This window comes from Furipterus horrens, unplaced genomic scaffold, assembly GCF_987537825.1.
Source record: "Furipterus horrens unplaced genomic scaffold, mFurHor1.1.pri manual_scaffold_2, whole genome shotgun sequence".
NCBI lineage: Eukaryota > Metazoa > Chordata > Mammalia > Chiroptera > Furipteridae > Furipterus > Furipterus horrens.
The window spans coordinates 166788875-166815034 of NW_028327172.1; the positions used below are offsets into that span (position 1 = coordinate 166788875).

The 26160-nt window shown below is 39.6% G+C and overlaps 1 protein-coding gene across 1 annotated transcript in view; it reads right to left on the reverse strand.

The window, feature by feature from the left end:
• The window catches only part of ANXA3 (annexin A3), a 52779-nt gene that overhangs the window by 13022 nt on the left and 13597 nt on the right, over nt 1–26160 (reverse strand). Inside the window, exons 3-10 of the mRNA XM_090266723.1 lie at nt 20472–20559; nt 17456–17550; nt 14752–14865; nt 12011–12101; nt 6572–6651; nt 2942–2998; nt 2499–2592; nt 857–952 (exon numbers count right to left, since the gene is read on the reverse strand). Coding sequence (XP_090122849.1) covers nt 857–952; nt 2499–2592; nt 2942–2998; nt 6572–6651; nt 12011–12101; nt 14752–14865; nt 17456–17550; nt 20472–20559 — 715 coding nt within the window. The remainder of the gene's footprint in view (nt 1–856; nt 953–2498; nt 2593–2941; nt 2999–6571; nt 6652–12010; nt 12102–14751; nt 14866–17455; nt 17551–20471; nt 20560–26160) is intronic.

Below are 26160 nucleotides of genomic sequence, written 5' to 3' on the forward strand. Positions count from 1 at the left end.
TCAGCTACCTTTATCTCACCCGAGGACCTATTAATTTTCAAGATGGATGACATAAAGGATTTTTTCACTGATGAAATGACAAGATGTGTGGAGTAGAGGTACTCCTACCCTGGAATTGATGGAGAAGAAGCCTGTAGCAAGCCCAGTACCCACCCTAAATTAGAGTGGCTTAGGATCACTAACAGTCCTGTGTGTATATGAGCACATAACAGGTTGTGTTGCCAACTCTGGCTAGAAGGGTTGCTCAATCCTGTCTTTGAATAGTCTCATTCTTCTGATTACACCTTTCTTGCAAGGTGCTCTTTGGGTCCCTAAAAGGACAGACTGCTGAGACCTAATTGAAAAGGCAGATCAGCTTATATAATGTTTTTATCTGCTTGTTTATCCATGTGTCTCTCTGGGAACACAGTCTGTGACTTTCTTTTTGCCATACTCCCTGTGAACACAGCCAAAGGGGAGGGAGACCTATAGTTCCGACGTGAGCTCAACTTGCCACTGATATCTTCCAAAAAGAACCCAAAATAGTGAATTACCAAATTGGCTTTGGTCTCAGCTTCCAACAAGGCTCAATAAAAATGCCTGTAGAAATGTAATGTTTTTATCTCTTTAAGGAGTTTACAATTCAAACACGGTGACAAGCCTAATGCAAAGTTAAAAGCAAAGTAAGATGTAAAAGGTTCACTTTTTCATGCATCCATTTAACAGTATCTGTTGAGCACACTGTGTGTACCACGGACTGTCCTGGGGGCTGTGGGAGCACACAGATGGATCTGTCAGGATTCTTACACGGAGCTAAGCCTGCCATGGATTGAAGCAAGTGCAAAGTAACTCAGTTTACAAGCACTCAGGAGCTTACCTATGGCCAGCAGTAGGTCTTCAAAATGCCCAGATAATTCTCCTTTTATGCTGTCCTCAATGTCCTTGTGGCTAATATTTCTGTATTCATCAAATGCTAAAACACAGCACCATAAAAATGGTGAATGCATCCCAGTTGACCACACATGACTCTATTCTAGTTTTTAACTTGATATGCAGCAAATTAAGTTGTTAAGTGGTAAGCTTATGACCCCCTTCTGTAAATCATCAAAATTTGAATAAGGAAATTTTTGTTTTTCATATCTTTAAAAAAAATCTAGCCCTGGTTGGTGTGGCTCAGTGGATGGAGCACCAGCCTATGAACCAGAGTCCCAGTTTGCTTCCCAGTCAGGGAGCATGAGAGAGGCAACCACATATTGATGTTTCGCTCCCTTTCTTTCTCCCCCCTCCCCCTCTCTCTAAAAGTAAATAAATAAAATCTTTAAAAAAAAATCTACCATAAAACCCGAACTTCATAGGCCATTTTTTTCCAATGATCTTCTCTCTCTGCTCTACCTCTTCCCAGCCTGTGAGCATTTAAAATAGCCTAGAAGGTTAAATAATATCTAGTAAGGTGGGCTATTTTTAAATTATAGCAGTCTTGGGAAACAACAGTGTGGTCATTAATCAAATATGTTTTATCTGCTAATGCAATCTTAAACAAGAAAATTTCTTACTGCTGAGCAAATCATGCCTTCAGGGAGCATGGCCTATTTCACATTTACCAGAAGGCATTCGAATTCTTGGATCAGTTTTTCCCCCAAACCTGTACATCCATCACTAGGTAGGTGGGCATATTTTGCAAAGCAAGTAAATTTTTTCAAAGTAAATTTTGAAAAAGAGATATTTTGGAGCAAGATCTAAGATTGTTTGATTTCTATTTTTCAAATAAAGACATTAATAAAGCAAGTATGATATACTAGTACCATATTTCATAAATTAAAATTTAATGCCACACTTAAGGAAGGGCACCCTCAGAATAAAAACATCTTGGTAATATCTCTATATTTTCTCATTTTTTGCATGAACTCAGCATAAGCGTAGTCCTGCACTGTGGTTGCTTTCTAGACCTGCACCTGGAAGCCACAGTCAGAGGTTTACAGGAATTGGAGTTCTGGGCTTCTGTGTGCTGCTGCTTCCAGACAGGCTCAGGGTTGATGCATAAGTGAGGCAGTGGGTGCTTAGCAGTTCCATGTAATCATGGGTCAGACGAGGAGAGCTGCCCCCCAAATTTACCTTTATATCAGAAAAAGCTCAATGTCAATCCATGCTAATGCATGAACAGAGACACCACAACACCTGGCTTTTCTGGGAAGTGGTTAACTAGGAAGAGTTGGGGTGAGTCAAGCTCCTCCACCTGCCAGGAATGCTCCTCTCTGCCCTCACCCTATAGGGCTGTCCCTCTTCTTCTTCCTGCCATCCCTCCCCCATCTGTTACCTCACTCACTAGGCATCTACCCAGCCTGCAGGGGAACAAGGGTAGTGTCCAGTCTGCCTTGACCTGTTGTTTCCATAACTGTCGATACATAAAAATGGAACAGCCTTTGTACTTTTTAATGTTGTTTTCCAGAGCTTTGTATTTAAACCCAGAAAACAGTTGCAAAATAACACAAAGCCAAAAGGATTGCAACGTGAGTCCTTACTTAGTTTCAGTTGAGGAAAGCTCCTTAGACACAGGATCTCAGTGAATTTATCTTCGTCTGTGCCCCATCTGTTCTCACCAGCATTATAGAGGATCTGTGGGACACGAGAGAAAGACTTCGAGGTTATTATGGACACAATTCTCTTTTTGAAGAGGTGGAAGGGGAAGAGTGGGAGGTTTACTTTGTTTCAGAGGTCAGCAAGATATTCAAGTGTCTCATATTTAGCAGATTAGAAATCTGAAAGTTGGGGTTGCAGGAGCTAGGGGATCAATAATGCCCACTGAAGAAGGGAGAGAGCTGGGGTTGGGTGACCCCCAGCCTTCAGGCTTCTCCTTCAGACAGGATAGGAGATGACAGCCCCAGCTGGTGCCACAGAAATGAGCACGTAGAGAAGGGGAGCAGGTAAGAGTGTAAGGAGATGGTTTCTATGCTCTGTTACTGACCTGGGCATCCTTTTTGGCCAGTTGCTCATCCACTTTTAGACTTTCATCTCTTCTGCCCTAAACAAGGAAAATAAGAGCAAGGGCAACCCCTTTAAAGACAGAAGATCCTGACACCAGGAGGTTTTCCTCTAGCAGAGGTCACATAGCACAGAGAACTTGGGCATTCAGGACATTAGTTTTGGCTCTGTCATTGACCAGCCATGAAATTTGGAGCAAATCACAGTTTTCTGAGCCTCAGCTTCCAACTCTGAAAATTCAAAGAACTTGTGTGAATGAAAAGATAAGCCACAGACTAGGAGAAAATATTATTGACAAACACATATATGATATAGGACTTGTATCCAAAATATATAAAGAATTCCTAACATTCAACAATAAGAACAAACAACCCAGCTGAAAAATGGGTAAAAGATCTGAGCACATATCAGATACACAGACGGTAAGAAAGCACATGAAAAGATGCTCAACATCGTATGTTGTTAGGAAATTAAAAATTAAAATAATAAGATACCATTTATTAGAATGGCTAAAATCCAAAACACTCATAACACTATATTGCTGGCAAGGGTTTGCAGGACAGGAGCTCTCATTCGTTGCTGGTGGGTATGTGAGAGGGTACAGACACACAGTCTGGCCGTTTCTTAACAAAATAAACCTATCCTTACCGTACAGGCCAGCAATTGCACTGCTTGGTATTTGCTCGGTGGAATTGAAAACTTATATTTACATACAAACTTGCACATGAACGTTCACAGAAATTTTTATTCATAATTTCCCAAACTTGGAAGCAGCCAAGATGCCCTTTAACAGGTCAAAGTTATGTAGTATACCCATATAATGGAGTAGTACTTGGCGACTCCAAAAAACCTCCGCTGCCTTGCGGCATACCTCTTCAGGGGAAAGGCTAAGGGAGTAAACCCCGACAGAAAATCCGGAGCCGGAGTCCCTAAGGCGGTTTGACGTTGTAGTCAACACCGGCAACTCCTGCGGCGCACCTGAACCCAAGCTGTATTGACTCCGTCTTTCCCTTGGACCCTTCAGCTGCGAAGAGAGGGGGGTCTGCTGCATGGGCAACAGCTGACCCTCCATATCACCCTGCCCAGGCTCTGTAGCTTCAGCTTCACTGGAAAGGACACTCCAGCGTCATCGCAAGATGTCGATTCAACACGGGAGGAGACAGATACCGTGTCACTCCCGAGTCGGACTGCACAGCCATTCTCGGCGGTGCAGATAGACTCTTAAGAAGCTACACCATCATCTCTCGAGACGGACGGCTGCCGACGACGGACTTGGCGATAAAAAGGAAATGAGCTATCAAGCCATAAAATGACACTTAGCATATTGCTAAGTGAAGCCAGTCTGAAAAGACTACACACTGTATAATTCCAATTATATGACAGTCTAGAAAAGGCAAAATCAGAGATAGTACAAAGATCAGTTGTTGTGCAGGGTTTGGAGAGAGAAAGAGAGAGATGAATAGTTGGAGTACAGAGTATTTTTAGAGCAGTGAAACTATTCTGTATGATACTGTAATGATGGATACATGACATCACACATTGTCAAAACTCATAGCATGTACAACACAAGAGTGGACACTATTGGACACTATGGACTTTAGTCAACAACAACAATAATATATCAGTATTCATTCAACTGTAACCAATGTACCACTCTAATGCAATGTTAATAATAGGGAGAAAGTGAGGGCATGGGAGGAGAGTTATATGGGAGCCCTCTGTACTTTCAACTTAATTTTTCTGTAACTCTAAAACTTCTCCAAAAAATAAAGTCTAGTAAAAAAAACAACAAAAAACCCCTCAAAGGTCCACACTAATGTTGAAGGCTGCATGGCTAAGTGTGCATGCTCATGTGCAAGCACTTAGAGCAGTGGTTCTCAACCTTCCTAATGTCGCGACCCTTTAATACAGTTCCTCATGTTGTGGTGACCCCCAACCATAAAATTATTTTTGTTGTTACTTCACAACTGTAATTTTGCTACTGTTATGAATCGTAATGTAAATATCTTATATGCCGGATGTATTTTCATTATTACAAATTGAACGTAATTAAAGCATAGTGATTAATCACAAAAACAATATGTAATTATATATGTGTTTTCTGATGGTCTTAGGCAACCCCTGTGAAAGGGTCGTTCAACCCCCAAAGGGTCGCGACCCACATGTTGAGAACCGCTGACTTAGAACATTATAGAAAGACAGGAGATGCGGGGGGAGGGCATTGCCTGGATTATTTTGACATTTACAGGAAAATGAAACATTAGGCTATATTTTAAAAATGCATTTGTTCCTATTTTCAAAAATTAGATCCTTGTATGACTGTCTGATTTTTTACATGATTTCTTTTATTTGCTTCTTTAAGTGCTGCTGATTCTCTACTGTTTGTTTGCCTTCTTGCTCTCACCATGCACTCTGTTTCCATCATAAAAATGCTGATTATCATATTGATTTAATGATATTGATCACTTTCTATGTTCTATAAGTACTTCATATCTATCTATCTATTATCTTTGCAGCATCCTATGAGGTTAGCACTATCATTACTTTAATTTTACAAATGTGAAAACAAGGGTTTTAAGGCTTAAGTAATGTGTCCAGACATATAAAACTAGCAGGCAACAGAGGAGCATACAATTCCAGGTCTGTTTGATTCTAAGACACTGCCCAGAAGTCCTCGTCTCCACTGCCTCCTATGGGGGGTGTGCATCACATGCACACACATGCATGTGCACTTTTGAATAGAGACCTCTAGGGGTGTATACTTGCAGCAATGCCCCATAAATTGGGTTTGTAGGTTCCCTTCATAAGGTTTTCATTGTTTCAAACATCTGAAACCAAAATTAGGGTAACTTGCTGCGTAGTGGCATATGCCTCACTTTGGCAAATGCTGTTTCAGCTGAGACCATTGTTGGGGTTTTCTCACACATTACGGGCTGTGTAAATCAGCTGAAAGAGGTCAGTGAGACTGGGCTTAAATCGTTTCCTCTCTTACACACAGCTGTGATTATAGCATATCCTTGACCTTGCCAGCTTTATTATAAAGTCATGAGCCTCCTAAAAAGAGACAGCAAGGTGTGGCCTCATTATTCACATGGTGGTGTAAGATTCAGCAACTCTTCCAGGGCACAAGAATGAAGTTGCAGCAAGTTTTGTTTTTTTTTTTAATCCTGAGATTTATAAACCCATCTCTGGAGATAATTTTTCTGTATCATGTTTCATATTTAATTTGAATGCTAAGAAGAGAAATATATATTCTTTGGATTTCAGAAGAAAATAAACATGTTCTTAAAATGGAAACACTTATGATGAAATGAACAATTATTCTATGTCAGATGAATTATCAGGACATTTCTAATGCATTTGTGAAATCTGATCTAAACACTTTTAATCCATGTACTAACCACAGAAAGATTTTTTTGTAACATAATTATGTTATACTTTTATGATGATGGTTGAACATTATACTGCTTGTTGGCAATACAAATATAAAGTGAGCAAATCCTTTCATAAGGAAAATTGCAAGCTTATTGTCTGTTATTTTTAAACTCTTTAATAATTATTATTGAGCATGCAGCTTATTGAGGAAGTTTAAAATAAAAAAAGTAAACCTTACATCTGCCAAAGTCAACAGAGCTTTCCGGAAGTCACCAGATGTTTCAGAGCTGACGTCATCTCCAAGACTCTTCTTATATACTGAAACCAAATAAGAATAAAATTACGCTGTGACAAACTGAAAAATATTATTATAAACCAGAGAAAAGCTTAAATATCAATGTTAGCAAAAATGAGTACCTGATAAAACATACCTTGCATTAAAAAAACAAAGCGCTTCCTGGTGTTCTTGTGAGATGACTACATTCTCGTAACTATTACTATGGCAGTTGTGCAGGAACAGAAAGAATCACCATTCTGGATCAAATCCCGGCCCATTTCATCTGACAATGGCACTGAGGAACATGCATACAGTGGGAAAGCTTGGGTGGGCTAGCTGCTAGTTCGCCTTCCAATTTCTATTACCTCTTTCTTCCATAGAAACAGAACCTTCATCTTGAACAAGACACAATGCACACAACTTAAAGACTACATTCTCAGCTTGCCTCTTAGCCAGGTACAGTTCCATGACTAAGTTATTGTCATTGAAATGTAAGCAGAGAAATGTGGCATTGCTGAGAAATCTCCATAAGGCATGGCTCACGCCCATCTTAGTCCCTTCCTCCATCCTAGTGCCTGGTCTGTAGATTGATACCTGGAGCTCAGGTAGCCATTTTGGACAATGAAGATAAGGACTACATCTTAATGATGGCATAGAAGTAAGCAGGAAGAGGCTTGGATTCCAGAAAGTTTTGAGGAGCTATCATGCCAGTCCTAGAATTGCCTTTCTCCAGGCCTCTTCTACATATGGGAGAAATACACATATCTTATGGGAGAAATACACATATCTTATCTGAGCCACTGTAATTTTTCTGTTTAATTGATGCATACAGCTAATTGTATTATTTGATAGCTCTCAAAAAAGGTTGTCCTAAGATATATTATTTTTCATAATAAATGACAACTGTATGTTCACATATTTTAGTACTGACTAATTATATAGCCGCTTCTGCATAGCTTGTTATGTGCAGTGCCCACTGCTTTTTAATCCCTATTCTGCTCCATCCATGCCTCACATGATCCTCTTGGAGTCATATACCTGGAGGTAGATGACACCTGTTAGAACTCTGCATGCATCATTCCAAGGGCTCTATAAATTAGTCATATGAATGCTTGTCCTTTTAAATCAATAAAAGATGATTATAGAAAGCGATATGAGGTTTTCTAATAGCAAGAACTATGTTGAGATGAAAACTTTTCAAGCATGCTTTAGTATCTTTTTATGAAATCTATAATATTCCCAGAGCAATTCAAATAAGCAAAATTCAGTATAAATATAAATTATCTCAGTAGTGATAAAATTAGGTAGGCATCATTTTACCTAATAGTCATGATATTGTTACATCTATATTTCACTTTAATTAGAAAAAATTTAACTTAAAAAATATCAAACCAAAGAATAAAACTCTCATTTGTTAGAATTTGAAGTATTTTATATTTTATTTTTTAATTATTTTTTTAAATCAAGTTTTATTGATTGGTTTATTTTTTTGAGAGAGAGAGTGAGTGAGAGAGAGAGACAGCTAGAGAGAGAGAGAGAGCTAGAGAGAGAGAGAGAGAGAGAGAGAGAGAGAGAGAGAGAGAGAGAGAGACAAAGGGAGACAGAGAAGTAACGATTTGTTGTTGCACTATTCAGGCATTCATCGGTTGCTTCCTGCATGTACCCTGACCAGGGATCAAGCCCGCAACCTTGGTGCATTAGGATGATGCTCTAGCCAACTAAGCCACCTTGCCAGGGAACTATTTTATATTTTAGAGAATCACCTAGATGAGACCTTATAGTCATCTTATGTAGCCTCCCCATGCCTCCCTTTACCCCAGATATTTTTCAAAAATAAGAACATGAAATAAAATGCCTAGTTCCTTTATGATGGCCAACTTGACAGCCTCCTTCGATGAATTTCTCATGCAGGGATCACCATTTCACATTAGATGACACCATCACTCTCCCTATAGCTGACTACAGGTGGTCAGCAGCCTAAGAGATGACCTGGTAGAAGAATGTTGTCCAAAATAATGCTCTCTGCTGGAGAGTGCTTTCCTGAGCCCATTGAATCTTCTCCCTTAGTGTGAGTTGTACAGAAAAAGAGACAAAGACAACAGGGTAATAAAAAGTGAAAAGACTCCCAGAAATAAGGCACAGAATAGAAGCCAAGAATAACCAGAAGCCATGGGCAACTACTGGGTTGGCTAAAAACTCTGCATGATTTTTTCTGTAAAAGAAAATACACATTTTTTTTCATTTCCACCAATAATTTTATTGATTTGGATATTTTGCATATGTCAGATATCCCCTACATAGTATAACACTGTTTGTTCTCAATTAATGTCTCAATTTGTTGTCTATCAACTTCAACTGCTCTACCTGGAACATGGAGCATCGTCCAGCAAGAAATCTCCAGCCTAAAACTTTGTAAACTACTTTTGGCACATTTGCTCAGCCACAGCACCTTCTCCATACACTGCACAAATCTCTTTTTGCATTTCAGTTATGTTTTTACCTTTCTTGAAATAATAAAGCATAATATGCCAAAATGTTTCATATCTTTTCCATCTTTAATATTAAAATAGCTACACAAAAATTCAATTTTATAAGTTTTTAAAAAATGCACACTGATATGACAGCTGTCACAATACAACCTAATAAAATTGTTTCAAATAAAGTTAAAGACAACTAAGCACTACTAGAGCCATCTTACAATAAAAAACCAAGTGAAATTTTTGGCCAACCCAATACAAGTTTTGAGTAGATGAACACTGTTGGGTAAGGGAAGAGAAGTCACTTGGCTCTGTCAAAAACAGCAGAAGCAGAGAGGGAGGGGTAAGAGTTCCTGTAAGGAGAACATCAGCCCAGGGCACAATGCATGCCTGATGCCGAAGGGGTAACAAGAGAGCCAAGGCCCTACAGTAGTGCTGCTGTGTCCACATCCCTGGAAAGCTTGGCTATACGTAATTGAGATTATTTCCTTTCTTCACTTTTTGTGTATCATTAATTCCTATTAACCAAGGTAACCTACATGCAATTCCATTCCTTATAGTCTGAGAGCTTAACTCTACAGATCTTCTGGCATTTGGCAACTTTGACCTATTGTCATATTTACAACACGACAGTCCTAAATACTAGATCTTTCACTTGACTTTTAGAATCCCAGTTTTGATTGTGAGGATATCGATTCAATAAACATTTGAATTTGCCCTCCCTTGTTCTGGGAACTAGAGCTATACCTGTGAATAAAATAGACAAAAATCCCAGCTTCATAGAGCTTACATCCTGGGGTTGTTTGTACATCAGTGCTGGGCTCCAGGGAGCCAAACTGGGGCAGGTCAACTCATGGAGCAGTGACTAGTCTAAGAAACACCAGCAAGTAACAAGGAACCTTGGTAAAGAGCCCTTGGCTCTGATGATTTTCAGATGCAAATCTTATTGAACTGAAGAAACCAAAATTTTTAAGCACCCACAAAGGATGCATTTTGTCCATTAAGCAATGATCTCATCAACTCCAAATTTACCTTGTTATCTCTAGCTTTGTGGAGCTGGGTTTGGGACTTTGCAAATTACATTTCTCTTTTGTACCCATCCCAATGCCAGTGGGCTCCACTGGGGTGGGGGATAGAGAGACACTGGAAGGCAGGAGGAGGGAAGAAGAACATGCTATTTGCTTGCTATTCAGATCATTGTCAACCCAGGGAAGGACTTTCTCCCTGACGGCAGCAGTTGTTCCCAGGCTCCTAGAACAAGTCACTTTGTACCCCCATGGGGGTACCAGCTCCAGCCAGATGGAGCCCTTTCGCAGAGATCTGAACTCCAGCTCCTTAAGCTTCTCCAAACCCCTGAGGTACCAACACCTGCAAGATGGGGCTTCTCCTCTGAGCTTCTAGTATCTGAAAACCCCAACCTCTTTGCTTTCTTGTCCCAGTCCCGGGGGTTAGGCCTCTGTGCTACACCTGTGTCCCCTTTTTGCTTTTTTCAGTCCTCCAAAATGTGTTCAAGCAATTCTCTCCATCAAATTCTCTGTTAAAACATGTGTGCTACCTCTGTTTTTCTGACCAGATCCTGATTAACATGTCAGCAATGAAACAGTCCCTTACCTATCATTGAGGTATTTACCTTCTAATGAGAATTTCTCAAAGTAACCTCTCTAACACCCATCTGGGGGCCAGTATGTCTCTTATTTCAGCTTCTCCCACTGCAGAAGTGCCCTGATACACAAATACAGCAACTCTGGCTCCCTTGAGGTACTTGGAGAGGGTTACAGAGGCTGCTGTATAATGCAGAGTTGGGCTGGCATTTGTCCCTCGTTCCTGGGAAGTCACCTCTAAATCCTTGGAATTTCCCAAATAGTAGAAATGTCTTTGTTACATCATGGCAGGTCCCATGAACCACACCTGAGTTTTTGCTGACAAATGACTCAGGATCTGAGTGACCAGGAGCTGGTCACACCAGAAAGACCAACCATGTGATTAGAGGATTCAGGTTCTGAGTCACATGATATTGGCCTGACCTCTAGGGGGAGGAAGAGGACTGGAGATAGAGATTAATCATGTGGCCATTGATTCAATCAGGCCTATGTCATGGAACCCCAATAGAAACTCTGGAATCCAAAGCTTGAGTGAGCTTCCCTGGTTGGTAATTATGCATTGATGTGCTGGGAAGGTCATGCATCCTGAGGGTGTGGAAGCTTTGCATTTGGGACTCTTCCAGATTTCTCTCTATGCGTCTCTTCATTTGACCAGTCCTTATTTGTATTATTTATAGTAAAATTCCGATTGGGTTCTATCAGTCATGCTAGTGAGCTACTGAACCTGAAGGAATAGTGAGAAGTTCTTAAGTTGTAGCCATTCAGTTAGAAGTGCGTGTGGCGCGGGAACACCTGAATTCGTGACTGGTTTCTGAAGTAAGGGTAGCCTGTGCTCTGACTTGTAAAGCCAAGCAACCCCCGGGGAGTTAGCATCAGAATTGTACTGCAGGGGCTTTCTAATTTTCACATAGCTGACAGACTATGCGGACTTTAGCTAATTATACTGAATCCACATGCTCAACACATTCTCTAAATGGTTAATCTAATTTCCCACACCCAAAATCTTGAGGGTGATGTAAGTGTTTTAAACATGATCTGAGTTTCTTACATTGATGGAAATGGTTGATTTAACTATGCAGTGATTGCTGAGAGCAAAAGGTAAAGTATTAATGCCATTGCTATATAGTAGTTTCTAGCTCAATCGTATTGAATTTTTCCCTGAAAATATCCAAAGACCTTAGCCCATTTTAGAATGGATTCTCCTTTTTATGCCTTACTTTTTCAAAGGCCTTGTGAAGAATAGATTGGTGGGTTTCTAGGAGAAGCAACATTGGCTCATACATGTGCGAATGGTGATAAAAGTCAGCAGAGAATAAGATTACCTGTGTAGTATGCTTGAGAGATCTCCTTCATTTGCCTGCTTGTCCTAGTGGTTAAGATTTCAATCAATGCATCTTCATCTGTTCCAGTGCCCTAAAATGGAAATCTATTCTTAGAACACATAAAAAAAATTAATTTCATGCTTTTCATTCTTAATATCTTTTTTTACATGGATGAAAAGAACAGTTTTGAATAATCAACAGAAAGTCCTTTATTGGTCTGAAGCAGTTTTTCTAATATTCCATACTTTACTATTAAATTTGAATCATGTGGAGTTAACTGACATCACAACTTTCTCAAAACTTTCATACTCTAGTATAAAAATCAATCAAATAATTCTAGGAAGAAATAGTATAAAAGGGAAAGCCTCCATCATTCAAGATCAGAAGTGAGCATTCAAAGATGCCATTATATTTAGGAAGGGCTCTGCAATTCTTTTGCATGAGTTTATCCCTACACTACTGTACTAGGTTGGTTAGCCCTGGGCTATATTGAAATCACTGAATCACACTGTGACTCCAGGAGAAGCCATTTATGCTAGGACTTGATCAAATAAGACCAATGTAGCATGTGAACAGAGGCTGAATTCTGTCCCTCTGTGATAGATTCCTAGTTGCCTCCATATCTCTCCTTTACAAATTATTCATTAATTAAATAATTTAAATACACTATTTTTAGAGCAGTTTTAGTATCAAAGCAAAACTGAGAAGACCTAATATATTTTTTAATCTTCCTTGCTTAGGAATAGAACCCCTAATTTTTAACTTAGCACATAGTTTTCCAAATAAATAGTATGTCTCAGCTTCCTTTAGAGCTAGGTTTATCCATATAACTAAATTCTCACCAATGGAATATATGTGAAGTACCACATACACTTTCTGATAGTCCTCAAGTCAGAGATGAATGCTCCATTGTCTGTTACTGTTTTTAGCTTGGATGAAGACATAATGCCTGGACTTAAACTGCATCTTTGTTGAACTGGGATGGTCAGGAAAGGGTGGAGGGGAAGAGAGGGTGTGATGGTTTTATGTGTCAACTTGGCCAGGCTACAGTCCTCAGTTATTTAACCAAATACTGATGAAGTGTTGCAATAAAGACGTTTTGTAGATATGACTGAAATCCATTATCATTTTGATAAATTATCTTAGATATTTTAAGTGGGCCTAATATAGTCAGTTGAAAGGCCATAAGAGCAGACCTGAGGCTTCTCTGAAGAACAAAAATTCCACCTGTAGGAAGCAGCTCCAACTTGCGCTGAGAGTTCAGGCCTGCCCTTCAGATTTTAGATTTGCCTTATCAGCTCCATAATCACGTAACCAATTCCTTGCAATAAATCTCTTAATATGTATCTCTTGCCCACTGATTCTGCCTCTCTGGGGAACCTGACTGATACAGACAGAATTTTAAAAAATCACGAAGATGGGCAGGAGCCAGACTGTGCTGGATAATGAAGGTCATGGTAAGGGTTTTAAGTATTCAACCCCACTGGCAATTTATACAGCTGAATAATATAACTGAGTCTAAAAATAACGTTGTAAAAATAATTTTGGCTATCCTGTGTGAATGAATTTGGGATCTGCAAAAATGGAGGTAAAGGGACCAATTAGGAGGCCATTGGTATGGTCCAGACAAGAAATGATGGTGTTTGAATTAGAATATTAACAACGGATTTTGAGAGATGTGCTATCATTTTTGATAAATCTTGGAGTGGAGTTAATGGGCCTACAGATAGATCTGGGAGCTCTGAAGAATAAAGGAAAGCAAAGGATCAAAGATAATACTAGGTTTTTGGCCTAAGCAACTGGGGTTGATGACGGTGTCGTGCATTCCCAGTAACAACAAAATAGAGAATTTAACTCCTCAGGTCAAAAAACAAACAAAATTTACCCTTTTGCACTGTTGGTGGACATGCAGATTGGTGCAGCTACTGTGTAAAGCAGTATGCAGATACCTCAAAAAATTAAAAATGGATCTGTCTTTTGACCGAACAATCCTACTTCTGGGACTATATCCAAAAGAAATCAAAACACTAATTCAAAAGAACATAAGCAGTCCTGTGTTCATTGCAGTGATATTTACAATTGCCAAGTATGGAAGCAGCCCAAGTGTCCATCAAGAGATGAGCAGATAAAACAACTCGGGGACATTTACACAATGGGATACTACTCAGCCATAAAAAAGGAGATAATTTTACCCTTTGCGAAAGTATGGATGGAACTGGAGAATATTATGTTAAGTGAAATAAGCCAGTCAGAGAAAGACAAATACCATATGATTTCATTCATATATGGAATTTAATGAACAAACTAAACTAACAAGGAAAATGGGGACAGACTCATGATGGAGAGCAAGATGACAGCTAGTGGCGGGGGACGGGGGGAGGGACTGAGCAAAAAGGAAAAAGGACTCAAGGACATGGACAACAGTGCGGTGACTGCTGTGGAGAGGAGGTTTAGGGGGCTAAATGGTAATGGAAAAAATATAATAAAGATAAAATAAAAAGTAAACTAATCACAAAAAAACAATATGACAATATCCTTTCATCCCAGGATCATGTGGCCTCAAGGTTCTACAACTGCTTCAGATTTCAGGGCTGTTCTACCAATTAGAGAGCACAAGATCAAAATGACATCCAAATCTATCACACTTACACCCATATCTCAAGTGTGAGCTGGAAGAAAATCACTATTTTTGATGACATAGTCAAATTCCTGGGCAGAAGCAGCTTTTGTAGGGCTCGTACCTTCATGGATTTCTTCAGCTGCTTCGCATCAAACACTGCCGGGGGAGTCACAAGGGCCACCATGAGATGCTCAAAGTGGCCAGAGAGATCGCCTTTCAAATCATCTTTCAGTCCCTAAAATAAAAAAGAACCTAAAAGGTAAGTGTGACATACTCTTTCTTTCTCTTTATCTAAGTCACCTAGTGAAAGATGAACATATGTAACAATTCAGATGAAAACATGCCCATCACAGGGATTATTCACAGACATGGTGAAAATATTTCTATGAATATTAATCTGCATTTTATGATTGTTTCCAAAATTTTCCTCTATGTTATAGAAGGTCTGCTGAAGAAAATCCAGTGGAGGGAGGTTCCATGAATGCCACAAATAGGAACTGTGTGTTCAAATGCATTTCCTAGGTCCTTGATACTCCCAGTGCTTGGATTGGGGTGAGGGAAGAGGAAGAGTAGGAGGAGCCCTATAATTCACACCTAGTTTCCCTGTTAACAATTCTCTTCCTGTCTTGCTTCTCAGCAACTGCCGAAGAGCCTCAAAGGGAAGGGAAGGGAAGACAAGGTTTGGTCCTTTGCCTCTCATAAGAGTGTAGAACTAGGACCCATCAAAAGCATTTTCTGGTAACAAGAGCAGGGGAAACCCTAAATGTGGCAATGGGGCAGGCATTACTTATTGATATTGTCCTTTAATGCTGTTTCCACACATTATATAAAGATGGTCCATCACCCCTGCTTGAAGGCAGGTAAAATGGTTTCTAGTTCCAATATTCAGGGAAGTATAACTGAATATTTTTCCTCCTCTTGATTATTTTCAGCTCTGAAACAGAGGCTGGCAGCCTCCCAGACTGCTATGACAATGTGGATGCAGACCAATGTCTACCATTCACTGGGGCCAGGGGGTGGGGGCATGCTCCTGCATGTAAATTGCATGCAAATGAATGGACTGGAGCCAGAGTCACCAGCTCTGCTTTAATTGCCACAGGATGTTTTCTTACTACATGCTAAATTCCACCACCATCTGTCCTCAACCCAAGACTTTCCAACTGAATCTTATTTCACATGCTCTCATTCTATCCCGCTGTGAGAAATGCTTGTCCCTTTTTGCCTCCATCCTTTCTCCATATTTTGCAAATCCCGAAAGGTCAATGGATCATTCACGTTCCCTATTCATGCATGCATTGCCTTGCCTAGAAGCTTGGCAATTCATTTAATTTGACAAATGTTTACTGGGCTCGTGCTTTATGTGATGCATTTAAAGGTCATTTAGACACAATCCTTACTGCTAAGACATTATGCTCTAATGAGAAAAATAGAAATATCCAAATATAAAATTTCAATATAATATGTTAAGTATCTGATCAAGTGTGAAGGTTAAGTATCTGAGAATCTGAGTATCTCCGCGGGGTCTGGGGGCTTGGAGAACGCTTCCAGGAAGTGATGTCTGAGCTGCCTTTGCAGAGCCCCTCGACACTCTCAATTCTTACTTGGACCCACCTGCCTGACTGGTCTATCACCACTCTTTCCCCTCTAATGACGACTAAAATAATCTTTTAAAACTATGTTACTACATTATTATTTCCTTGCTTACAAAACCCAGTGGTTCTCTATTGTTCTTAGAATAAAATCTAAACTCTGTACAAGATCGCAAGGCCCAGCATGTTCTAAGCCTCTCTCCAACCTCCTCTCTTCCCTCTTCTCCCCTTGTCTTTCTACAATGCTATGGGAATTCCTTCTATTTCTTAAACATTTGCACCTTGATTTCATCTTGGGGCTTATGCATTTGCTGGACCTTCTATCTGAAACGCTCTTCTCTCTAGACCAAGCAGAGCAGAATCCTTGGTATTCAGTCTTAATGGAAAGTAAGGTAACCAAACACTGACATTTCTTCACCACCCTATCTAGAGGAGCCATTCACCAGTCATTCCCTATCAATTATTCCATTTTAATTCTTTCATAACACTTACCAATATCTGAATTTATTTTATTTACTTATTATTTTTCTAATGGAATGTTAGCTCCATGAAAGAAGAAGGATTTGCTTTTTATACCAGTGAATCTCCAGTGTCTAGGGTGTCTTCTGACTCAGGGTCTTACCCAACTCTCAACAAAGTAGTTTATTATCAAACAAATAAAGTGTGCAAAGAAAAAGACACATGTTATTGTATAGTTCTTAATATAGTTTCTTATACTTAGTAAGTTTTCCTTTGTTGAATGAATTAAACCTATAATTATATACACATGTTAAAGTTGAATGAGAAATTAAAGCTCATCTAAGAGAGCATTTATCAGATAATTGGTCGTGTAATTCTTTATTGGGGGGAGGAAGCTTTCTTGTGCATTGTAGGATTTTCAGCAGCATCCCTGACCTCTACCCACTAGTTGTGACAATCAAAATGTCTGGAGACATCGCCAAATAGTCCCTGGAGAGCCAAATCATTCCCAGTTTAGAGCCACCTATCAAAGACAACCTTCCTTAATCAACAGATAAAGAAACTGTGGCCCAGAAAGATCAAATAACATGCCCAAGGCTATTCAGCCAGTTAAGGGCAAACCCAGGACTCATATTCCAGGCTGTTGGCTGGATGGATACACAGGTTACTTTCTGTTACACTCAGCCCCAAACAAAAGATCTGTGGGCATAATCCCATGGGAACATCTCTGGTCCATTAGTGATTAGCTCTTTACTGCCTATGTTAATCCAAATTTACCTTTCCATATGCTGTTTGATATTCCTTCACAATCAGCTGCCGCTGTGCACTAGACCTCTCGGTCAGAATGCTGATGAGTGTGTTCTCGTCAGTTCCTAAATGAAACAAAAATAATTTTACTCACCATCAACCCAAGGATGCTTACTATCTGTCATGAACAAAAGAGAGGTGATTAATGGTCTGAAACAAATGCAGACAGGAAGGCATTTTAATTTTTAATTTCCAGGTTATTACCAGGTTGAAATTTTTATTTCTTTGTTTGCTTGGCTTTTGGAAAAGGAAATTGACTTTATTTGGATAGTTTGAGGGGAAGAAAACAATTATGGCCTAAAATTCTTCTGACAGAAGGAGCAGCACAAGGAATATACTGTTTTCAGACTAGACCGTTTCACCCGAGTGAGGTTCACTTACTATCTTGCCACCTTTTCTCTTTCTTATCTCCATACTTGATATCAAAATCTCCTTTTCTATAGAAAAAAGGAACTGGCATCTATTGAGAACCTACCATGTATTACGCCCCTTTTATTCATTGTCGTATTTGATATTCACAGTGGCCTGGGCAGTAAGTATGATGAAGCTGTCCTAAAGATGAATATGCTTTTGGAAAACTTACCTCACTTGTCAAAGTCATGCAGCTTTCAAGTGGTGCAGCAGGATTTGAACCCAAATCACTAACTCCAAAACATCTCTCTCTCTCTGGTCCATACCTCTTCCAGGCATTCCACACCTATATACTTAACCACCTGAGTAAAGAATAACATCAGGCCAGGGCTGATGCTGGCCTGCCCAAAAATGACCTCAAGATCATTGGTTTCTTGGTAACTATAGTATTAAGAATATGTGGGAGTCATGTGAGCCTCCTCAGCAGTAGAGCACTACACCTGCACTGGGGAGCTATGAATTGTCCTGCACATGTTGGGCCCTCATGACTAGAATGATATAAAAGATTAATTGGAATACTAGACTGAACTTTGCTGTGTTGAGGTGACCCCCCACACACCTTGGCTATACATACCCTTTGCAATTAACAGTACATACTCTACATCACTGACAGTTAGCTACTGAGCCTCCCATTGAAAGATGCTGCCCCAGTGTATCTCTGGACTTGTATTCTTCTATATAGTTAAGGCAACAAAAAATTAGATTCAAGCCCAGTTGTGCCCTGTGAATCTGATTAACTTGGACCTGTAATGGCCTCTGTGTTGGTACATGACTAGACACTTCCAACTACACAAGTATCTCAAACTCAACATGCCGAAGATTGAATTCATTCTACTTCCTCTCTAACTTTTCTTTCATTCTCTTCCCTCATCAGTGACACACTATGGGTGTAGTCATCCAATCTAAAATCCTGGGAGTCATCCTATACTGCTTTCTCCTCTTTCCTCCCTACCTTGTAGCAATCATATGCATCTCCTGAATTTGTCCTCTCCTCTGCCATTGTGCGTTCATCATATATGGCCCAGAAACTTCAACAGACTCCTATCCTGACCCCCTTATAATTCACACTTTATATTACTGCCTAACTAAAATTTTAAAAAATGTGTCTGATCATATTCCTCCCTTTATTGAAATGATAATGGCTCTCCATAACCTTCAGGATGAAGTTTACACTCCATTACTCATACACCAGGTCATTAGGATCTAGCTCAGATGGTTTATGGAGCCCGTTTTAGCATATGACTACACAGGAGGACCACTGATTAATGCCATGAGAAGCTGGCATGTATCATGAGTCTGCTTCCTGTGAGAGAATTCTGATTTCTCCAGGGAGCAATAGTCTTGACCATTGGTACAACGGGAACCTGAACCCAAACCTCTGACTCTAAACTATGTATATCCCTCCCTGGTCCACACCTCTCTCAAGCATTTCAGACCCATAGACTCAATAAAATTTACTATAACCAATGTTAGAAGAGAACCACAGATTGGAAAAAAGATATTTTCATGGCCTGTAATTTAAGGAAAGTTCAATATCCAGAGTTTATAACAAAAAATCTTGCCAATCATGAAGAAGATAATCCAACTACAAATGGATAAAAGATATGAAGAAGTCAATCATAGAAGAGGAAGCAACAAGAAATGATGCTTAACCTAATCAGTCATGTGGCTGTGGAGGAAAGAGGAAACACAGACACACATGCAGAATGAGGTATAATTTTAGTCCCACTCAATTGGACAAACTGAATAGTATGACCTTAGCAAGTACTGGTGAGAATACAGAGTAGGAGGAAATCTCATGTATTCCTGCTAGGAATGCTAATTTGTATATACATTTCAGAGAGCAATTTGACAACATTTTTTACTTGAAGATGAACATCTTTAACCTAGAAATTCCAATTGTTTTAGTCTAGAGAAATGCTAGCAAGTGTGCATCTAAGACATATGCAGGAATAGTCAATGCAGTATTTTTATATTGTGATAGAAAAGAATTGTAGGCAACTTAAACATTCCGTCAATAGTCCCAGCTTATGATATAGTAATTCAATAGACTACTAGCAGTTAAAATTAACGAGCTAGAGCTAAACATATCAACATGGATAAATATCAAAAATATAATGTTAAGGGATAAAAAGTTGTAAGAATGTATGCAGTATGGTTTCAATTTATACTGTTTGAGACCATGTAAAACAATATGTACATATATGTGTAGTTATGAAATTACAGGTTTCATGGAAATAAACTTTAATTTAGGATAGTGTTTATCTCTAGAGGATGAGATCCTGGAAGAATTGGCATGGACCATATCTGTAACGATTAATAATGATGATGATAATTGTTGTTTTTGGTAGAAGTGATGGCGATAGCAGTGCTTATTATTAAGTAAATATGGCAAATTTTAAGTCTTAATAAAACTCGGCTCTCTATACTTTTCCTCATTATTTCACAATTTTTAGTCTCTTACAAGTTCTCTGAGTAAGCCAACTTGGGCAAACTGAACCACTTCACTTCTAGATTGTAAAATATAATCTAATTTGCTTCAATGTTAAGAAAGGAATTATAAAGCTTTACTCACCAATTCCTTGGATTGCCTTTCGAATCGCTTCAGCGTCCACGGACGGGCTAAAGCCTGGATAATCTCGCACTGTCCCTCGGTTTCCCACCTAGGAGGAAATATTTGAAAGTCCTAGTAGGTCAAAATGACACTTTTGTTTCTATCCCATATGCATATTCCCATATATATACTGGAAACATAACAAACCCACAATTGGCACACCTCACCATCCCTTCAGGAGGGGTGCAAGAGAGATGCAGGCCATTTGACATCTGCCACATATATAATGAGGCCTCTCCTTTCTTCCTCTTATGTAGCAAATTAGAAATATAAATTGTCTTAATCTTGGTAGCTCTGAAGAACATTTGCTGTGAAGTGGCAGCTGCATCAAAACAAAGAGAACGTGGGAATTTCCCATATCTTCTTTGTTTTCAAGTGACAATTCAGAGCTCTTCGCTGCACCTCACACAGAAGTAACTGTGCTTTACGGACTTCAGGGTGTGTTAACGGATGCTGACCAAGGCCCTTGGGGAACCCACACTAAGGGATCCATGAATGAAATCCCCATCAGGGCTGCCTGTTGTTAAGCTCTGTTTAAGGGATGTGCGATTGTGGCTGACTGATTCTTTCCTGAAGCTCCACTGACATAGACCTTCAGGAATAGCATGGGAATGAAAAATGCCATGATACTAATTTTAGACACACAAATAAGAAACATGTCAATAAGCTGGGAAAGACCATCCCACAGAAACAATAAAATATCTTAAAACTGCTTACGAGAATGTAGAACAGCCACAGGACATTGAGAAAAATTCAAGTAAGTATGTACTTGTATGGTATTTTCTAACTCTTTGAATAAAAGTCTATCTTTACAATAACAATGTTCTTTAAACTGATTTTCTACCCTATTACTAAATAATATTGGCTCTGTTATTTTGTGTTACTATGGCTTCATCTAGGCTCTCCTGAAGTGTTTAATATTTTCATCAAAAGACATTATCTTGTCACATTAATGTGATGGAAAATTAATGTTCTGGCACAGTAAAATATGATAGTCTATTGCTTTAATAGATTAGATTGAACAATTTGTTTCAATATAAACATCATTCAATTTTATAGTATCCAACATAAAGAGTTTTGATTATAAAAAAGTAATTATAATGAGTCAGAAACTAGATGTAAATGTGCCTGATCTAAAGGCACTGTAAGGAATTAGTCACTTCACAAAACCAACTGGTTTAATTTCAGTTCTACCCATCTTTGGACTTTCTGTGTTTATGTTACATGTCCAGCTCACAAATGTGTAGCATTTTAGAGGAACCACCACAGTATTCTAGCATCTAAGTGCTTCATGCCCAGCACTGTACTAGGCACTTTATATACATTAATTATAACCTGCGTAACAGTCCTGATGAATGAATAAAAGTGACACATTTCACATATAAGACACAGAGATTTAAGAAGGTTAGAGATTTGCTCAAGTCCACAGAGCTAGCTAGGCAGCAGCACTTGAATTTGAAAGAGGTCATGATCATTGCAGCCCATTCCTAGTCTTTCTTGAAATCTGGCCTCTGAATCACCTGGAGTGTATCTTTAAAATGCATATGACCAGGCCCTGTCATAGACACACTGAATCATATTCCTTAGAAATAAGGTGTTAAGGTAGACTTGACACATTTAAGAAGCTCCCCAGGCGATTCTGTACCATGCAGATAAATATCATTGCTTCTGAATACAAAAAGACAAAACTGTAGCCCGATTCTAATTATTCATGAATTATAAAAATTGAGAGTTTCCAGTCCAGCTGTGACCTTTTCATTGCCCTGTACTACCTCCTAATCAAAATATGCTGAAATTCCAATATGCAAAATTAGAGAAGAAAGAAATTCCCAATCTGTTATGCAACTTGATACATAGTAAGAATTAAGTGGGAAGGAATTACTTAATTAAAAGAAACTAACCAACACACACACACATACATACACACATCCCAGACTGAAAAATTGTCACTGGCATCCTGAAGTAGCATCTTAGTAGTTTCAAGATGTTTCAGTTATTTAATGAGTATTGTTTATTTGATGGGCTTGATTGTTCAGAACATTCAGAAATATTTACATGACTTATGAAAAAATATATTACAGTAAAAGAAATTAATAACATATGCCAGGGAATGAACAAAGTACTTTATAGACAACTTATATAACTTCTACAATGGCCTTAACAAGGGGGGGATGTTATTATTTCCATTTTGAAATGGAAGAAACTTGATTTTGGAGAAGTTATTTGCTTAACATGACTCTGCTACTAAGGACAGCCCTAGAATTTGAACCCCTCTCCTTGTGTCTGAAATGCCCTGTGATCTGCACCACATTGCAATGCCTACCAGGAAATCCACAGAGAGGTTCCCAAAGTGGGGTTCCTGGATCAGTAAGGAGTGTCAGCACCAGCAATACCTGGGAACTTATTAGCAATGCAAATTCTCAGGCCCCACTCCAGCCTCAGAAATCAACAGCTATGGGTCTAAGACTCAGGATCCGTGTTTTAAACAAAGCCCTCCAGATGATTCTCATGCATTCTAATCTTTAAAAACCACTGCTGTATTGAGTCTCAGCTGCCCAGGAAACCAAAGCAAAACTGAGCAAACACGTCCTAGATTCTTTTATGGGTGTGTAAGAAGAATTTGATGATGAGCTCATTGTTTCAGGAATGTTGGCGCTTCTGCAGACAAACAAAACTGTTTGCATTGCCTGCTTCATTGCAGGCTTTTTCCCTTGACATTTAAGTTACTAGCCAATATTTGACTTAGTTTATTTCCACTAATTCTATTATCTATACAAAGCGTGAGTGGTAGTATAGGACACTGCATGAATACTGATTGAAGTCTTTCTTTAAAAAGAAAATAATGTTTAATCAGACTTCAATCCATATTCCTTAAACACATTTAGTTGCTTTCCTTTTCTCAAACTTGACCTTCTGATGCCCCCAAAGAAAAAGTGATCCTGAAACCAGCTGGAAAAGAAATTAAAGCAAGCAATATGTAAATAAAGGGAGAAGTAATGGGAACTTTTTACATTAATAAAAATTACTCCTACTTACAATGGGCCAAGTTCTGTCTGACCATGTTTCCAGTATTAGCTCATTTAATCCTCACAACAAACTGAAAAGGTAGATACTATAATACATTCTAGTCACAGATGAGAATGAAACTGGTGCTTAAGTAACTTGCCCAAGTTCACAGCCAGCAAGTGATTGGTCTCATCAATTTTTGCTGCTAATTACTAGGCTAGGCTGCATCTCATTTGAGCCATTTTCTTCATGCCAATATAATTTTCCCTGATCTTCTAAAACTCCCCTTTGGAGGTCAGACACAGCACACGAAGCACTGACACCATTAATGCTGGCCAAGCAGGGCCTGGGGATTTGTCTGCTATGGCCCCTAAGAGAGGCCAATCTGTGCTTGACCCATGAAAGCCAACTGTACCCATTTCTTCATGCAAAGTGCATTGGGTTTGCAAGAAGTTAAACATTAACATTATAGAAGAATAATGAAAGAGATAAACACAAGGTACCCATTCTGTTGACAAGAAACATATTTAAAGCCAAATGCTCCAGACCAAGAAGAGGAGATGCTGCAGGTACATGTGGAAGATGAGGCAGAGCTGAATCACTCCTCTCTTCATAAAACCCTTCAAAGGTCATATCCAAAAGCTAAAGTTTCAAATCAATGCCTCCTGTAAACCTCCAGGACTCGGGAACTCTAAAGAGCCAGGGAGAAATGACCCTTCTCTGCTCAATGTCAAACAGTCTGGTCATGAAGGTTTATGCTAAAAGGAAAAATGGAGTAGACTAAAAAAATAAAGCAATCAAAACTTGGAAAATGTAAGACTTCTCCTTTGCTGTTTCAAGTAAAATGTGACTTTCAAAACTAAAGAAAGTTTATCATAGAAGGCCCAGAACTGAAATATGGTCAAGTGAGGCAGGCCTTAAAGGTTGAATTGTGTCCCCCCCAAAAAAGATATGTTGAAGTCCTAATTCACAGTACTTTAGAATGTGGATCTATCTGGATATAAGGCTATTGCTGGTGTAATTAGTTAAGATGAGGTTATCCTGGAGTAGGGTGGGTCCCTAATGTAATATAACTGGTGCCTTAGAAGATAGCCATGTGAAGACACATACATGCAGGGAGAATGTGATGTGATCACCAAAAGATGAAGGCAGAGACTGGAGCTGTATCAAGGAACACCAAAGATTGCCAGCAAATCACCACAAGGCAGGAAGGGCGATGAAGTACCTTCCTTCCCCTACAGGTTTCAGAGGGAGCACAGCCCCATCGCTACCATAGTTTCAGACTTTTAGCCTCCAGAACTGTGAGACAACAAGTTTCTATTGTTCAAAACCATTCAGTTTGTGGGACTTTGTAACGATAATCTCAGGAAATACAGCAGGTACGTTGTCAGAGGAAAGGACTGGTAGCCACGGAGGTCCTGCAGGGCTGATCCTAGGGGCCTTATCCCTTTCCATAGGCTGGCAGCGATCACTGCTGCAGGCTCGCTCTCCACCCAGGGCAGCACAGAGAAGCAGGGGACAGGAAGCGAGAGTGGCAGCCTCGAGGATGCTTGATAGAAGCCAGGCTGATGTTACGACTTTGTTATGTTAGCAATGCGTCTAAGAGGTCCAAAGGAGATGTTTGCATTTCATCTTGTACTCACTCAAAGGAGAAAAATATCCACACTTGCCAGCTTTTCATTTTCTGATTTCATCAGGGCAGTGACAGAGCAAGAGCATTGGAATGTGATAACAGAGGACAATGTGGGGATGGTGTGGAGAGATAAATGTGATTCAGTCAGGAAAGACTGCAATTCGTGCTGTGCTTTCCATGAAACCCAGATTATAATGAGGAGAAACCCTAACCCCTCAGGAGCATGTGTCACTCATGGTTAACGCAGCTGGACCTCTGTCTTTTCTTGGCTCCTGGGCCTTGTTCTGAGGTTTCCTATCACTCCAGCTCCCATTTATTCTCCCCTTTGCCTGACATTTATAAAATAAGTCCTTCTAAAACAGAAAGTTTCTTAGCCTTTTCTTTCCCACTAATCCTGCTGTGAGTTATTGCCACCACTGTCCCTTCTTCTTCTTCTTCTTCTTCTTCTTCTTCTTCTTCTGTTTTTCTAAAGATTTTATTTATTTATTTTTAGAGAGAGGCAAAAGGGGGGAGAAAGAGAGGGAGAGAAACATCAATGTGTAGTTGCCTCTCATGCGCCCCCAACTGGGGACCTGGACTGCAACCCAGGCATGTGCCCTGACTGGGAATCGAACTGGCGACCCTTAGGTTCACAGGCTGGTGCTCAATCCACTGAACCACACCAACCAGGGCACCACTGCCCCTTCTGTATATAGACAACTCCCAAATTTCTATCTCCAGCCGAGACTTCTATTTTGAACACTAGTCTTGTATATTTGTCTACTTGACATATCTGGTTTTTTCTCACATAGCAACTCATTATTTCCTTCCAAGCTGATTTCTTCCCCATATAATACTTACATGGTACTCATGTGCATTATAGATATCTGCTCATTTAACCCTCAAAGCCACCCTTTTATGACTCCATTTTGCAGGGGAGAAGACTTAGGCACAGAGAGGAAAGAGGTTTGCCTAAGGTCACACGGCCTGTGTGTATGGCACAGCCAGGATGTGATCCCAGATGATCCAATT